Genomic DNA, 18,354 nt, shown 5'->3' on the forward strand with positions numbered 1-18,354 from the left:
TATGCACTGAAAGATCCCCTCCCCCACCCCCCTCAAATAATGCATCATCATCATTCCAAAGGTGGCATCGCCACTCAGAACTCAACGAGTGCATTCTTGTCAAACAGACAAAATATCTCAACAAGCAACAGAGCACGCACTCTGCAAATAGTTTATGGAGTTTCAAATCAGTTAAAAAATCCTGTAGCTGGCCTGAAATGTGCCTGCATTCTGCCAATGAAAGGAAACTTCAACAGAAAACAGTGTGGCAGAATTACAATAGTGGGTGGGTCCCTGCGGAGTCGCATTCTCTTCATTGTTGAGAAAATGGTGACAAACAATGTTTCTAACAAGTGATAAATGTTTCACAAGTCTGTGGTACATTTTTGTGATTTTAATACAGTTGCATTCGCAGAAAATCCCATTCACTGCTTCCAAATAAGGCGAGTATCTGCGTCAGTAAAACTTTCCATGCACAGCTACTAACAGACATCAACATCATGGCAAGCAGTTATTACAAAAGAACTGGCATTTACATAGCGCCTTTTACACTCAACGACATTACCATCGCCAAATCCCCCACCAACAACATCCTGGGGGTCACCATTGACCAGAAACTTAATTGAACCAGCCACATAAATACTGTGGCTACAAGAGCAGGTCAGAGACTAGTATTCTGCGGCCAGTGACTCACCTCCTGACCCCCCCCAAAAGCCTTTCCACAATCTACAAATCACAAGTCAGGAGTGTGATAGAATACTCTCCACGTGAAGCTCCAACAACACTCAAGAAGCTGCACACCATCCAGGACAAAGCAGCCCACTTGATTGGCACCCCGTCCACCACCTTAAACATTCACTCTCCCCACCATTGGCGTACCGTGGCTGCAGTGTGTACCATCTACAAAATGCACTGCAGCAACTCCCCAAGGCTTCTTTGACAACATCTCCCAAACCCGCGACCTCTACCGCCTAGAAGGACAAGGGCAGCAGGTGCATGGGAACACCACCACCTGCAAGTTCCCCTCCAAATCACACACCATCCTGACTTGGAAATATATCGCTGTTCCTTCAGTGTCAAAATCCTGGAACTCCCTCCCTAACAGCATTGTGGGAGTACCTTCACCTCTTACGATGCAGCAGTCCCTCAGTACTGCACTGAAATATCAGCTAAAAGTATATGCTCAGGTCCTGGAGTGTGGCTTGAACCCAGAATCTTTAGTTAGAAATGAGGATGCAACCACTGAGCCAAACTGCACTTCTCTCAAAACAGGATTCTCCACAGAACTCCCCTTTATACAGATACCATTCAACACCTTCTCAATTAGTGATTCTCCTGACTTTTGCAAATAGGCATTTAGAAATATATGTATTTCACAGCAATAACTTGCACTTGTGGTAAAAAAGTGATTATTCATCAGCAGAACGCTGAACATCAAATCTATTTCATCAGCATAACTCACTGTTCAGGGAACAAATTCCTTCCCCAATAGCGTGCCAGCAAACATGCTCAATATCTTGCTCATATCGAATTCTGGGATTAAAAATGACTGACTGAATTACTTCCAAACCAATAAATCATGTTCGGTAATTCAACACTCCATCTATAACTAATAATAACGAGGTCAGCTCAACCTCACCGACAGCCACATGGTGCCCAGTTGGCCACACCCCTACTCACTGCAAGTGCTTGCGATGCCTGCTTCAGGGGATAACCTCAACTCCCAGGCAGAGTTTAAATGACAACTCTTGTTGACAAATCCAGTCTTGGGAGCCACAGTGTCAGAACCCAAACTGATGCGTGCAGATTGCTGTCTTGACTTCTTCAAATTTTAAAATTCCACAGGTCAAAAGGTCCCTGGCTGGTTTTCATATGCGTCAGTACGGAAAGAAATTCTTAACACTGCGTGACCCTTGAAGAAAATTGAAATGTACCTGCTTTAACCTCAAACGGGAATTGGTATGGCAAAATTAAGGGAAATTCTCCTCAATGTCCTGGTCAATATTTATCCCTGAATCGACATCACTATAAAACAGATTATCCGGTCATTTCTCTCACTACTATTCGTGGGAGCTTGCGGTGTGCAAATTCTCTGCCACATTTCCTACATTACAATGGTGACTACACTTCAAAAGTATTTAATTAGCTGTAAAGCGCTTTGGGATGTCCTGATGTTCTTTGTTGTTGAGAGCATTTGCGTTGACCCTTAGTGTTAGGGGGATTAAATACGTGGGGTTACGGGGATAGGGTGGGATATGTGTTGGTGTAGGGGTTACAGGGATCGGGTGGGATATGTGTCGGTGCAGGCTCGATGGGCCGAAATGGCCTCTATCTGCACTGTGGGGTTTCTGTGATTCTGTGTGAAATCAAACTGTGCACATAGGAACAGAGTAGGCCATTAAGCCCTGTCATTCAATTAGATCATGGTACCTCAAGTATATTTAGCCACCTTTGCTCTATATTTGATACTGTGGAAACATGGCCATAAGAACCATCCCAGAGACTAATGGGAAAAAATAGTAAAAGAATTGACATTGCTATAAACTGCATAAACAGCAAAAAACAAGGGGATAGGGTTAGTCATATACATCAGGAGTGAGCAGTAGGTCATAGGAGTCATGTAACCACAAGAACAAGGAACAAAGGATAAAATAGGTACTGATTATGGAACTTGGGGAAGAATTTCAGTATGTACTAACATCAGGAAACAGATGGGCTTAACCCAGTGCTTATGAATGCCTTGTTGCTATAGAACTAACAGCCATGATTGGCTAAAAGAATTAAGAACGTAGGGAACTGAAAATGGAATGTTCCAGTGAGTTTAACCTACTCTAACTAGAATGTGGTGTCAAAACTGCTTTTTTACACAATTGTATAATTAACCATTACACATGGTCATATGGAACTTGTTTACTCGACTGTATAAAAATGCTGCGAAATAATTAATCTGCGGAGTTGTAGCCTCAACCTTTGATTGAGCTGCCCTCCCCTTGCTGCAAGTAAAATAAAGATCTCTTTCTGACGGTATATTTGTGTAAAGAGTCTTACTCGGAGTCGAGATTTCGACAGTACCCTTACCTAAAAAAAAATCTGTCGCTATCAGTCTTGTAAATTTCAATTGTTCTAGCATCCACAGCCTTTTAGGGGAGAGAATTTCAAATTTCTACTACCTTTTGAGAAAAAGTGCTTCCTGATTTCACTCCTAAATGGCCTAGCTCTAATGTTAAGATTTTGCCCCCTTGTTCTGGATTCCCTCACCAGAGGTAATAGTTTCTCTGTATGTACCCGGTCAAATCATTTTATCATCTTAAACATCTCAATTAGATCACCCCTCAACCTTCTAAACTCGGGAATACAACCTGTCCTCACAATTTAACCCTTTTAAGCCCTGGTATCATTCTGACACGAGTCTTCACGTCAGATGAACATACAGAGCAAAAGTTATGACTGGATTCACTTCATTAATATGTAGTATAAAATAACAAACACACTATACTTCCTACACCAGTGGGTAGCAAGAATACACCTTTGCTTAAAAAAAAACTATAGGTATATCATATTTTCTATGAAAAAGTGGTCAAGGCATCCTGAAATGTGACAGTGCGGATTTGGCTGATCATAGCAGGGGGCAGCAATTGGGTTCAATACCACTAGACTAGACGGGGGGGGGGAAATCAGGCACGTTTCCTGCTTCTGATTGCTGTTTAGTGACCCATCCTTGAAAGTGTGCGTGCACGTGTGCGCGCGCGCGTGCGCATTTCGCACGACGACACGATCAGCCTCAACTGTGATGCCCGCCACGTTCAACAGCCAGTCCACATCGATTATCTATTACCTCTACTGGAGGATCTCCAGCATCTGTGGCACCAAATCCCGACAAGAATGGGTGCTTTGAGGAAAGGATGGAGCAAAGGGAGACCATTTGTTTTTAAAATAAAAACAGAATTTGCTGAGCTAACACTGGCCCACCACTCTGAGTTCCACTGGAGCTGTGCCACTAAAAACACCAATGGGGAGGAGCCACCTGCATCCTGAAGCAGCTTTGATCATTTTTGTGGGGAGTGAGGTCACATTTTTATAACATTCTGGCAGCCATTTCAGACACGCCCAATCCCAAAACACATGCTATTAGCTGTGGACTGCTGCATGTTCAGTACCAGGAGAATTGCAACACAGGCAGCTTCAGGTTGACTCCCTGAATGATCAAAAATTAAGTCTCCCCTGAAAATGGGGGGGGGGGGGGGGGGAAATCAAGATCACTGCAGCTGCTCTGGACTGTGGCCTGACATGTTGGTCTCTGTTGGGGTAGCAAATTTTAAACCTTATTTTAAAAATGTAACAAATATGTGTTTTTTTTAAAAATACGAACATGGAGGAGCATAGAACAGAACATACCACCTCCCTGGACTTTTTCTCCTCTAAATTTTAATGCAAACCTGGAAAAAAAGAGTTAGACGTCAGGAAATTAATCCTTCAAGTGAATAAAACATACCTATGGCACAACAACTAGAAAGGAAGAACTGCAGCAAAAGGATCAAATGTAGCAAAGATAATGCACACAAAGTGCTGAACAGGGGCAGAGGGAGACGGGTACACCGCATTATTTGGAGCTGGCAACTTGCTTTATTTTCAGCTGTACAATAACTCATCTGTGGGTAGTTATTACAAATTTCTGATCTGCACTAGATATTCTCTTAGCCCCAGTGTTCTTTACGATGCTCTACTGCCCAATATCTAGGCATACGATAGCATGATCTGGGGTCATTACAACGAAACCGCTTATTGTGTGTACTGGATACTGTAATCTCACACACGCTACTACGTGCATTCGTCCCAACTTCCAGAAGGTGGGCTGATAAATACTCTAGTGAGTGGAGGCCAATTGTAAACCAACAAGCTGGTTTATTTTACATGAAATGAATGAACAGAATACAGTTTACAGTGGAATTCAATCTAATTCTTATTTTTCCAAGTCAAGTCAGTACTTACTAAACTGACTGGCTCTAACCTCAGAGAGTGATCTCTCCCCAGTGACTGTTTCCATGCCAAGTTTTTGCAGACTGTTCTCGTGTCCCAGCTAGACCGGAAGCCATAGACTTGACTGCTGGCCCTCCCCCCAGCTCTCTATGCCCAGCCATTGGCAAGTTGAGCTGCAATCAGACCTGTTACTGCCCTCCTAAGTGTGGGGTCCTGGCAGTCACTCCCCTACCAGACTCAAATGAATGAAGCCATTCCAATATAGTATGGGTGAATATTCCTGAAATATCTCAACAAAGCCAGTTGTCTCACAGTGACATGCTGTGCAAGAAACACCAACCCGGACAGAAGCTTCATCTGGATTTAATTCGCATTTTCAGAAGCAGGGTGCATTGTGGATATAAGCACTTGTGAGCTGACTTTAACATCATGGCATAATCGCAACAGAAATGAATCCAAATTCCCTCCCAGGCCAAAAAGTCAAAAATCCCAAAGCATGACAGTAGTTGGGGTAGAATCTTCCAAGTTCTCTTTATCACATCAAGGATTCCCACAATCAGAAAACCTAGTATCTCAACCAACAATACCCATGACTGGAAGCCCAAACATCACACGTCCATGCCATACCCAGAATGATTCAGTAATCCCGTATTTTGCTTCAGTAATGGCCATAGGTAACAATGTAACGTCAAATCAAATTACTCGAGTTGAAAATGGACTTAAAGAGCCAGTATATCAGGGTTGTGGGATCCAAATCAGTGTATTTTAATTATCTGTTAGAAGTCCATGTTAAACTCTAAGCTCTGTGCACTTTGGCAAAAGATATGACTACATATTAATTTGGAGAATTTAAGCAGGACAAGTCCCTAATAGAAAGAAAGCACTAAAGATTTAAATTCATATAGCACTGTATCATGTCTCTCAAACATCCCAAAAGCTTCAAATGCAATGAATTACTTGGAAGATTGTTAGGTCAGCAAACAGGTGGCAATTTGCGTATGGTATGATCCCACAAACAGCAAGTTGATGGATGATCTATTAATTTGTTTTTGGCGTCGTTGTTTGGGGGAGGAATATTGGCAAGGAAAATGCTCTGCTCTACTGCAAATAGTGTCATGGGTCCTTTAGTTTCACGTAAACCACCAAGCCGGCAGAAGAGACCTGAGTTATGTGAAGGATGGCGCCTCAGTCAATGCAGCATTTCCTCAGTGTCAGTCTAGGCTAATGCTCTGATACAATCCATAGCATAATCTAGGCTGTGCCCTGGAGCAGGATTTGAATCTATTTCTGACACAGAGGCCAAAGAGTGGTACCAACTGAACCAAGCACTTAAAGTATCAATGCTACCCACACACAGTTGTGTCAAAAGAATAATTTAGTGTATTAGCACCAATACGCTGCAGGGGGAAAAAATTGTGTACTTCAGCCAATATATATTTGTATCATACTCTTAATTCATCCCCTCAAATTGCTCCCGTCGTAACTAAATAATGGCAGTTCTGTAGCCATGCAGGTGTTCCACAACTCAATGCTCTCTCCAGAGACAGCTCAAGTTTGGAAGGGCAAAGTCCACAATTCTACTGCAGGCTGCCTTTCATAGTTTCATTGAACATTTTATACACCCAACAGCATACTTCACGGAATCCCAGTAACTACACTGTACACACATTGCACTCTGTATCCTAAACCACCCAAGAATGAAAACAAGGCTGTAATTCACATTCAGCATTTATTATTTTGCACGTGCATGGACCCCACATTCATCATTCTATGGCCAACTAATTTAATGTTTCTGCAGATGTTCTGTGATTGAACCCATGCAACCTCTAAAAGCCGAACTGGAATCCTACGACTTAAAAAGGGCCAATTCATCACAGGGAACATACACCACGAGCTGCAATACTTAGTCCACTCGAGCACTGAATATTTTACATACCCTTAGATGCCTTCTTGCTAGTCTGTGCAGGCCGAGATTATCAAATCTTTCCTCATCATTCCCCTGCTGTCAATTGGGAGCAGTCTTGTTACTTTTCTCTGTACCCTCCCCAATGTGCCTTTTGCAATGTGCTGACTGGAACTGCACACAGTACTTCATGGTCTGATAGCAAAATACTGCAGATGCTGGAAATCCAAAATAACAACAGAAAATGCTGGAAAAACTCAGCAGGCCAGGCAACATCCGTGGAGAGAAATTAGAGTGACGTTTCAGGTCTAACCCTTTTTCAAACTGGAAAGGAAATAAAATAGATCGAAGGCAGGGCTGCGATAGAACAAAAGAAGTAAGAGAAGTAAGAGACATTAAGAGGTATTCAAAACCAGATGAGATGGTAATAGGACAGTGGAGACAAAAGACGGCAAGATTAGGTGTGAAGTGTACTTCATATTCTGCCTGGTACATTGCAAAGTTCCACCTTTGGACACTTACACTGCACTGTTCTGTTCCATCTATATATTCCAGCATTCTGTTTGCTTTTTAATTGCTCCACCACATTGTCCAACGTTGAAATTAGCAAGTCTATCATTACTTTTAGGTCCTTTTCTCATCTCTCTGCCAATTCAATCAATTTTGAGACCAATGTGGAACACCTTACATTTATTTTAAAGCACATAGTACATAAGAACATAAGAAATAGGAGCAGGAGTAGGCCAATCGGCCCCTCGAGCCTGCTCCGCCATTTAATAAGATCATGGCTGATCTGATCCTAACCGCCAATCTACTATCACAGAACCATCTCCTGAATCTAACAGAATTAGACACATGAAATAGGAGCAGGATCAGGCTACACGGCCCCTGGGCCCGCTCCGCTACCCACAGGGCCATGACCGACCCGAACCTAGACTCATGTCCAAATTCCTGCCCGCTCCCCGTAACCCTTAATTCCCTTTACTTCTAGGAAACTGTCTATTTCTGTTTTAAATTTATGTAATGATGTAGCTTCTACAGCTTTTTGGGGCAGCATATTCCATGGACCTACCACCCTCTGAGTGAAGTAGTTCCTCCTCATCTCAGTTTTGAAAGAGCAGCCCCTTATTCTAAGACTATGCCCCCTAGTTCTAGTTTCACCCATCATCGGGAACATCCTCCCCGCATCCACCCGATCCAACCCCTTCACAATCTAGGCTGACACTTGAGTGCAGTCCTAAGCAACGTTCCCGCTAAGCTGCGCAGCGGTCTGAAGTTCCCGCGCAGGCCACTCGCCGGCTTTTAAATGGGAGAAACCACGCCACGCATGCACAAAAAATTGAAAATTACGGCAGTGTAAATAATAACATAACTCACTTACGCAAATTATTTCCTGGAACGTCTATGCTGGAATAATTGCACAAGCCACGAATGTGTAGTTACTATGGCGCACGTTTCTAGGAATTTCGGACCAATGAAATTATCCTCAGGAATAGGTTAGTGGAGTAGCCGTATAGTTAATAGCTTAATAAGCAACAGCAAGCATGCATTTAGATGGGGAAGACCCTGCTTGACAAACCTCCTTGACATTTTTGAATACATTAGAGAGAAAATAGATAGCGGAAGTCCCTACAATAGTGTTTATTTGGACTTCCAGAAAGCTACGGACAATGCCCCACATGAAAGATTAATTCAATTAAAGTGATGGGAATGCAAGGTGTAAGATAGGACTGGATAATATGTGGATTAATGCAACAGAAAGCAGACAGTATTCACGAAAGACATAGTGTAAGACTGGTGGGGGGGGGGGGGGGGGGGGGGGGGGGGGAGAGATGTGGAGAAGACCAGAAGGATTAGTGCTTGGACCTTTGGCACAGATCTACATAAATGACCTGGTTGCACAAACCAATTATAAGCTTGTTAAATTTGCAGACAACACAAAGGTAGTTTTCTCCACATTTGCACCCAGATACACCTGTAATCTGGGCGCAAACCAATTATGTATCTTAAAAGATTGTGGAATTTCAGGTGTAAGTGAGTTACGTCGTAACTACATTATGCCCAAGTCTCCTCGATCTTTTGCGTCCGCCCATCAAACCTTCCATCGGAACGAATCTCCGCCCACAAAACTGGCCAGGGCCCTGACTCTGACTCTCAAAAGTGAGTATCCTCTAATTGTGCTTGTTTGGGGATCTCTCAACATTGCAACCAGATTTTCAGAATCAGCAGGAAACAAAGTTATTTTTCTGGTCTATTAGTTGCAAATTTGGAGTTTAGTTAGAGAAAGATGAAGAAGTCAAGGTTTTGCAGAATAATTCAGATTGATTATGCAACAGGGCAGAAAAATAGCAAATGAAACTTAAAGACAAATGTGGTTTGCATATCGGAAGAGAAATGGGCAACACAGATATACTGTGAAAGGGAACAGGGAAACTTTGAAATGGCCTTCTCGCCCATAACTTTTTTGTTATGTTCTTATGATTTCCTTAGCAACCATACAGCTGCTAGTTAACATACTAAATGCAGGAAGTCTAGATTAAACCAATTAAAAACAGCCTGAAGAATGACAGACATGACACCTGAAGGACAAACACACCAATCATAAGCAATCAAATTGCAACAACACATTCTTATTGGATCATTTTCTAAAAAGCAACTGCACTTATTAACAACCAGAAAAGTATATTTATCTTCACTTTTATCAATTTCTTTAGCAGATGTAAAAGTTAGTTTCCACTTCTGCAGGGATTGGCACCATTCTAGTTTTGGAAATTTCTAATGAAAATAGAACAAAAGAAAAACACAAATCCATTTTCCCCGCTTACTTTTTTGTCTTATATTATCACAACATTGATTTTAAATTAAGTTTTCAGTAAATTTTCATTATGAGCAAAGTAAATATCAAAGCTTAAGCAGTGGCACATCCAATTCTGGTGCCAACCATAGTTTTGAAACAAACAACAAAAAGCACAATAGGATACAACTTTTTAACAGAATCCTCATGTAATTCATTCACAACACAGACTCGTTTACCCATAATGTAGATGTCCTTTAAGAGTTTCACAATGCAATTCACATATATAACTGCTGGGACCAACTCCTGCACTAAATTAAAATCAAAGTGTGAACCTTCAGCTGCTTAACAGATTGAGATACAGCAAGGAAATTGCTTGCTAGCTCTGCATTATTTCAGACACCAGGAACTTACCAATCCTGGCTGTTGATGGCATCACCATATCCTGGGGTGTCCACAACGGTCAGGCGAAGTTTCACTCCTCGCTCCTCAATTTCCACCGTTGAGGCTTCAATTTGGACTGTCCTTTCGATCTTTTCTGTGAAAATAATCATTAACACATTAAGCTCACCATCTTAAACACAACCCCTTCCAACTCCACTCAAAATCACTAATGATACTGTTACATAACCCCCAAAGCAGCCAATAGCTTTCTAGGAGTCACACCATTAAGGTTTTGATTGAAATTTGCTTCATAATTTAACATATAAATATGCATTGAAACTTATGAGGCTCAAAAGTTAGATGCAATAACAGTTTGCATATACTGTGTCTGTCATCGAAGTTAATTTGAATTGCACTTTAATTCCTACTGAATTAAAACTCCAATTTTTTTTTTTTACATTTTACATCCAACCCCTTTGTCTATTTGTAATTAGCTGCATTTTTGACCCTATTTATCTGTTCTTGAAGAATACTTCTTGCTCTTCCAATTCTGGAGGAAAACATTTATAGCCACTAGCAGCAGGTTTTCAGGTCCTGTTGCGTTTTGTCAACAGCCAGAAATATTAACAGTTGAGGAAGGCTACTATCTCGTGACCCAGGGTTGTTTAAATTCTCTTACAATCTCCCAAAAAAATAAGTATGGCTTCTCATACTGGACTGTGTCCAACTCCTCAAATCATTCCACTGGGGACAGGCTGTCATGTGGTTAACTGCAAATGAAAGAGGTAGGTGAAAAAGATTAATGGTCTCTCTTCTGGAAACTGTTAACTCCAACATGAGGAGATGGATGAGAGGGGGCCATTTGGCCTCATACGACAGGCGAATTACCATTGGCCTCATGAATGTAAATATGTCCCTTCCAGTACTCTGTTCCTCAAAAATGCAAATATGCAACTGGAAAGAAATTCACATGACCATTTAAGGATCTGCGGCTGGGCTATGCTGAAAGGAATCGGAGACCACAACGAGCCAAGCTCAGGGCCACACATCATCAGAATCATGTGTCAGAATCCTCATCAATCTGTGCACATAGAAATCACCCTTCTCTGGGGAGTCACATATTATCCCCATCCGACTCCATATTTGTTGTTTATTATCTATTGGAGATTTATGTTGCTTTTTGAGGAGGGAGGTAGGGTTTTTAAAAAAAGAGGCAAAAGGGGCCAACATAAATGTTTAGTTAACTTGGCACCACTTCACAACGCCTCTGCTGCAGGAAATTATCGAATTATCTGAGGGAAAACAATGATATTTTGAAAAGATAACATTAACTCCAAACATATGGAGGAGTTTTGATAACCAGTATGAAAGCTATCACATTGCACTCAGCAACAGGATTTCAGCATGACAGACAGCTCACCAGTTTGACCTGCAAACCCAAACAAGGATGGAACTCTTTAGGAAAACCACAAACACCAGCTCCAAATGTACTGCAGCTGTTTTTTTAAAAACTTTTCCCACAGCCCACTTACCTTTTCACTTTTCCTTCCCTGAAGGGGTCAACTTTTTCTGGGGTACAGTTTCAATAGCGCCCACAGCCCTCCAGTGTCACTCAAAAGGCTGTTCTGCCTGTTTAAGCCTAGATCGTGAGTGCCAGTTGGCTATTCAACTTTAGAGGGGTGTTACATGTGACCCTCATCCTAACCCTCATCTCATATGCATACACAAACACATTCCAGGATGGATCACTAGATATTTATCAGGAACACAGACCCTGGCTATTTTTCCCCTCCCTATTTCAGAGGCCCAATTGCAGCATCTGAACTTCTGTCCCAGCTCAGACTAGCTGACTTTGCAGAAAGCAGCGATTAAACCCGACCATTTTCTGTTGCATATGGTACACGCAGGTTATTGTTACTGTGATGTCACGCCTATGTTACTGACAGTTATAATTTGATGAAATTAAATTGTTGTATATGGTACACGCAGGTTATTGTTACTGTGATGTCACGCCTATGTTACTGACAGTTATAATTTGATGAAACTCTCCAATAATTCACTCACCTGCAGCTCCAGGTACATAGCGCTCAGGATAGAGATCGGTCAGGAACAGGCTGTTGATCAACGTGGACTTTCCAAGACCAGACTCACCTGAGAAAGGAGAAACGTGGCAAAATAAACACAGAAGAGTGATGAAATGCAAGGCAAAGGGAATCATACATAAGCTAAAAGAAAAAAATGAAGATACAGGTAGGAAAAAATTAAGGGATGAGTAGAAAGGAACAATTTGCACGATTCAATTTATTTTTCTGAATAACAGAAATGTTTTTTTGTTAACTTAATAGTATTTTTATTCCACATTGACATCTCCTATTTAAAACTGCTGATAGTGAATTATACCAATCTGACAAGCGTAAAGAAAATCCTTCAAATTACAATAGTCCATTTATACAAGACTATCTTAATAGAATCCCAGAATAGCGCAGCAGAAGGAGGCCATACGGCCCTTCAAGTCTGCGCTGGCTCTCTCAAAGAGCAAGCCAGTTAGTCCCACTCCCCTGATCCGTCCCATATCCCGGCAGTTTTTTCTCCTTCAAGTATTTATCCAATTTACTTCTGAAGGCTAATATTAAATCAGCTTCCATTACCCGACTAGTCAGTGCATTCCAAATCTTAACCAATCGTTTACACAAAAAACATTTTTCCTCGTGTCGCCTCTGGTTCTTTTGTCAATCACCTTAAATCTGTGCCCTCTTGTTATTGACCCATCAGCCATTGGAAACAGTTTCTCTATCTAAACCCTTCATGATTGTAAACGCCTCTATCAAATCTCCTCTTAGCCTTCTCTGCTCTAAGGAGAACAACCCCAGCTTCTCCAGTAACTGTAATCCCTCATTCCTGGAACCACTCCAGTAAATCGGATCTGTACCTCTTATATAGGTTTAGCATAACTTCCTGGCTTTTGTACTTTATGCCCCTATTTATAAAGCCCAGGATCCCATCTGCTTTATTAACTGCTTTATTAATCTGTCCTGCCACTTTCAAAGATTTGTGCACAAGCACACCCCAGGTCTCTCTCCTCTTGCACCCCCTTTAAAATTGTATCGTTGAGCATGTATAGTCTCTCCTCATTCTTCCTACCAAAATGTACCACCTCATTCTTTTCTGCGTTGAATTTCATCGGTCATCTGTCTGCCCATTCCACCAGCCTCTCTATGTCTTCTTGAAGTCTATTACTATCATCCACAGTGTTTACTACACTTCCAAGTTTAATATAACTCGTTTTCAGTTTGCTCACAGACGGAGTCAAGAGCAAGCAAATGATGGACATGCTGGGCAGAGCAGTCCAAATGATGCTACAGTACAAAGATCAGACAGAATCACTGGCCGGAATTTTAATCAGGAGGCAGGTAGGGAGCGGGCGGGAAAACTAGGAGAACAGGTTTCCCGCAGGCTGTGCCGAATTTAACAGCAGGGTCTGATTTGCATTTGAAACCTCTGTTTCCCACCTGCAGCCAGACACATGGAGAGGCTGGCTGGCTGCGGGTGGGTAGGCCTGCGGCACTAGGCCGCAAAGAGGAAGGAGGGAAGGATTGGTTCGGGGGCCGGGGGTGATCAGGGGAGCCAGAGGATGATCGGGGTGGGGGGGGGGGAAGCCGATAAGGAGATCGGAGGCCTGCAAGGGGGAGGGGGGGAATCTGAGGCCTCGTGGGGGGTCTCCGATTGCGGAGGGTGGGTTAGGCAGAGATGCTGGATCCAGGAGGTAAGTGTCTGCAAAACCTGACCAGCCACAGTTAAATTTAAAATGGTGGTTAAATCTGAAGCACAACAGCCTCATTATAACATTTAAAGGAGCAACCCACCTCCTGCAATTTTTAAAAGATCTTCTGAGGGAATGAGATTCCACACTTATAAAATTAGTTTTTCAGGGCCAGAGAAGTTGTTCAGCAGTAAGTATGACTTAGTACTCCGTTAAAAACTCAGTTACTCATGATTGAATAAGGCTTAATATTTTCACTGGTTTGTATAGCAGAAAGTGCGCTGAAATAATTAAAGTTCACTACAAATCAGTGATTTCGAATGTGGAGGAGCAGGGTATCACTGACAGCAACTTCCGGAGTTCCACATTTAACTGCGCATGTGCGGACGCCAGAAGTTGCTGTCACTTTTACACGATAATAATGGCGAGTGCCGACAGTCGCGCCGTTATTACTACCGCAAATTCCATTAATATATTTACAATATACATTAATGATCTAGACGAGGGAATTAGATGTAATATCTCCAAGTTTGCAGGCGACACAAAGCTGGGTGGGAGTGTGTGTGCTGTAAGGAGGATGCCGAGAAACTCCAGTATGATTTGGACAGGTTGGGTGATTATATTGCATCTGCCATGCTTCTGCACAATGTGGATAAATGCGAGGTTATCCACTTTGGTGTCAAAAACAGGAAGGCAGATTATTATCTGAATGGCAATAGATTGGGAGAAGGGGGAAGTGCAACGAGACCTGGGTGTCCTTGTGCACCAGTCGCTGAAGGTAAGCATGCAGGTGCAGCAGGCGGTTAAGAAGGCAAATGGTATGTTGGCCTTCGTGGCGAGAGGGTTCGAGTACAAGAACAAGGATGTCTTGATGCAGTTGTACAGGGCCTTGGTGTGACCACACCTGGAGTATTGTGTGCAGTTTTGGTCACCTTATCTGAAGAAGGATGTTCTTGCCATGGAGGGAGTTCAGCAAAGATTCACCAGGCTGATACCTGGGATGGCAGGAATGACATACGAGGAGAGATTGGGTTGATTGGACTTATACTCGCTGGAGTTTAGAAGAATGAGAGGGGATCTCATTGAAAATTATAAAATACTAACAGGACTAGATAGACTGGATGCAGGAAGGATGTTCCCAATGGCCGGGGAGTCCAGAACCAGGGGTCACAGTCTAAGGATAAGGGGTAAGCCATTTAGGACTGAGATGAGGAGGAATTTCTTCACCCAGAGAGTGGTGAACCACAGAAGGCAGTAGAGGCCAATTCATTACAGGAAACTTTGTGCTATCCGGCACCGACGGGACCGAGCTGTTGCCGTCACATCAAAACTGCCGGACAAACCAGCGTTAATGTTGAAACATACGGAGATTTTGAGCTCCGTATCTGGCAACAAACCCTGAACAGCTTCTAAACAGTCAGCCATACCTTGCAAGCGTCTCTGTAGCTTAGCAACAGCGAGACCTTGCAGAGCCTGACTGGTGAAAAAAAACCTAACAAAACGGCTCCTGATTTTTGCCGGTGCCTCGAGCATTCCGGACAGTTAACCTCCGGATAAACCAAAGTTTCCTGTAAATATACTCAAGAAGGAGTTAGATATATTTCTTAAGGCTAAAGGGATCAAGGGATATGGGGAGAAGGCAGGGACAGGGTACTGAATTTGGATGATCAGCCATGATCGCATTGAATGGCGGAGCAGGCTCGAGGGGCCGAATGGCCTACTCCTGCTCCTATCTTTCTATGTTTCCGGGTCAGTATGTAGATATGCCAACACCGCCACCGAAGTACAACAATTCTATTCCATCTACTTGAAAAAACAAAAAGGAATTGTGAATAAAAATGAAAGTGTTTTTTTTTCTTTTTTTTTTAAAATGTACCCACGCATAAACCAGTGTCGATACAGCTTACTCCAGATACACAATCAACTTAAAATTGGTTTCATCTTTAAACCCATTCATTGCAAGGCCACTTGCTGCAGGCTGCACCCCCATTCAGGACAACTGCAATGTCACTACTTGCTATTAGAAAAGACTACAACAGGAACAATGAATGGCATTTTTAGATGTGAAAGATTTGAGGGGCAATACACACTCTCCTCATTCTCCTCCCCTCACACACGATTATTTATAAATTTCACTTTCAATGTTTTTTAAAAAATTTTGAAAAAAATTACCTTCACACTTTCAAAATGATATCAAAGCATCTTAACACTCGTTGAACTCAAAAATTCATAAAAAATACGCTGCAGCAATTAAATTAGATATCAGACAGCAGTGTGAGTGCACTCGCAGCCTAAACAGGCGGCACAACATACCGACTACCATCAACGTGAATTCAAATCCTTTCTTCACTGATTTTCGATGGACCTGGTTGGGCAGATTTGCAAATCCCACGTACCCAGCTACATCTGGAAACTGTCAAGAGAGAAAAGGATTCCAATCAGTTCAATTATTTAAGCAAGTTGCAATGGAATTGCGGAAAGACGTGCAGCAACACAAGCAATTTTTCTTTCCCCGCTCCAGTTTCTTTCTCTCCCTCGGAGTCCAATTCTCTCTCCCTCTGAGACACGCAAACACCTCGATCCAACCGCCCAGCCCCCCACATCTTCAAACAACCCAACATATTCAGTTCCCCCCCTTCCCAACCTAGAAAGCAAGAGCCCCATCACAGGTTTTACAATGTACTACATCTTTCTACTGCCCCACCCCGCCATGCCAACCTGACTGCACAGGAGCCAACAGAGGCATTGCCTACTAAGTCATATATTGAACACAATCAGGCTGCACCGAACAGTGCAACAGACTTTCATTGATGGTATTTGAATGAAACGAATATATTCCTCCCGATTACATTTTTAGTCCAATAGGTATAGCATCATAATCCCATCAGGCTGCACAGACGCAGGGATATGAGTGCACTCAGAGCATTTGTCCAAGGCCCAATTTGGGAGGGGCAGAAAGGGAAGAAAAGTAGTTACAAGATTTCAGCTGTGCTCAATACTGTGCTGCTGTAGCTCTTGATTTCTGCTATTACAGGCTGTTACAGTATTGAGTTACGACAACAGTAAAGTGCCTCGAATAGCAGTGCAGCACTACTAGAATACCATTTCCTCAGAGGTGCATCAGACTTTGTCTTAACATAGTCAACAGGCCCAGAACATGTGCCTGTTATGGAGAACCAGTTATGGGTCCAGTCTTGAAACAGACTTTAAAATGCTGTGCATCATCTAAGCTTCTTTACCGGTCCCTTATATGTTTAGCTTGCAACAGATACAGACCAACTGGTTATCTCAAATGGCTTGTTTTCTAGTTATCAACAAACAAAGCTTTGTCGATTAATAAAGGAAGTCTCCCCACCAACAATAACAATTCTAATGTACACAAATTAATATCCGATTCTGCGACCATCTTTGTTCCATTTTCTTTCATCTGAAAGTTTAACCGCTGTTAAATCTGTTGTTTTTCTGCTCATAAACTTGGAGCCTATTGTTTGTACTCCTTTGAGAATCTCATTTTCAGGTGCAGTGAATGCAAAGTGCCAACTGCTTAGCTGCAGAATAAGAAACGCAACAAGTTCTTACAACAAAGTGATTCCTGGTTTATTTATCTACAAAAAAGGTTTCCTTTTTGTGTGTGTACGTGTCATGATCCGCATCATTGACAATTTTAGGAAATAAATCAGACGGCAGAAAGTAATGATTCTGCCACCAGCTAAAACCGCCTCCATCTGAGACTGAACACAGCTTTGCAAAAGGACTTTGGGCCTCAAATACATCCTATCGGGAGCCACTTTTCATATAGTCACTTTTCACAAGTCCCTTCCCACCCCCTAATATTTCTGTGACCTTGCAATTACTCTCTTATGACCAAGACCACAAGCAGCCTCGTGACTACACGAGAGCATTACATTTAGCTTCATCCAAGTGTTATACAGCTGTGGCTGCTGAGGCTTGGATTAGTCTCCAACAATGCCTTGAAGAAAAACAGCGAGGTGGGAGGGTTGACAGAATTTTTTTTTTTTTTTTTTTTATTTGTTCAAACTTTCCAGCGATAGGATCATCCAAAGACATCGAACAAAAACAAAGAAAAAAAAATTGTGTCAGAATAATACATGCAATTTTCTTTGGCAAAAACAAGGTCACTCCATTTCTAGCAGTCAGTGTTGTTCCGCTCCCTGTTCCCTCAGTGAGAAGGCAAAACAAGCAGTCAGCTCCATAATCGTCACCACACTGAACAGTTACAACCCAATGCCTGGCACAAAGAAAACACACATCCATCAAATGAACCATTTTGGTTTATGAAAATAAGCTACATTGATGCATCGCAGTCTGACTAGCCAACCCCGCTGCACAGAATTAAAGGGTTTTGCAAGTCAGCCTCATTCGTCAGGATCATAAATCTCACTCCTAGTAAATCTCTCATACACTGTTAGACAGGGAGGCAGCAAATCAATCAACTTAGCCAGGGCAGACATTGTAAGAGAGAGAGAGAGAGAGAGGAAGAAAAAGACAGGGGCAGGGCCTGGACCACTGTTGAAGTAAAAGTCTCAATACAACCAT

The 18,354-nt window shown here is 42.4% G+C and overlaps 1 protein-coding gene across 2 annotated transcripts in view; it reads right to left on the reverse strand.

The window, feature by feature from the left end:
• Positions 1-18,354, reverse strand: part of LOC147104559 (septin-2) — a 177,377-nt gene that overhangs the window by 104,073 nt on the left and 54,950 nt on the right. For both annotated transcript variants that reach the window (XR_015072360.1, XM_085961955.1), the window contains exons 4-6: positions 16,111-16,210; positions 12,102-12,188; positions 10,068-10,191 (exon numbers count right to left, since the gene is read on the reverse strand). Coding sequence is in view for 1 of the 2 variants with exons in the window: in XM_085961955.1 (XP_085818081.1) it covers positions 10,068-10,191; positions 12,102-12,188; positions 16,111-16,210 (311 nt within the window). In the remaining variant the exon portion in view is untranslated. The remainder of the gene's footprint in view (positions 1-10,067; positions 10,192-12,101; positions 12,189-16,110; positions 16,211-18,354) is intronic.

The sequence above is a fragment of the Somniosus microcephalus genome, chromosome 19 (genome assembly GCF_052327205.1).
Source record: "Somniosus microcephalus isolate GS21.2 chromosome 19, FLI_Smic_1.0, whole genome shotgun sequence".
NCBI classification, from domain to species: Eukaryota; Metazoa; Chordata; class Chondrichthyes; order Squaliformes; family Somniosidae; genus Somniosus; species Somniosus microcephalus.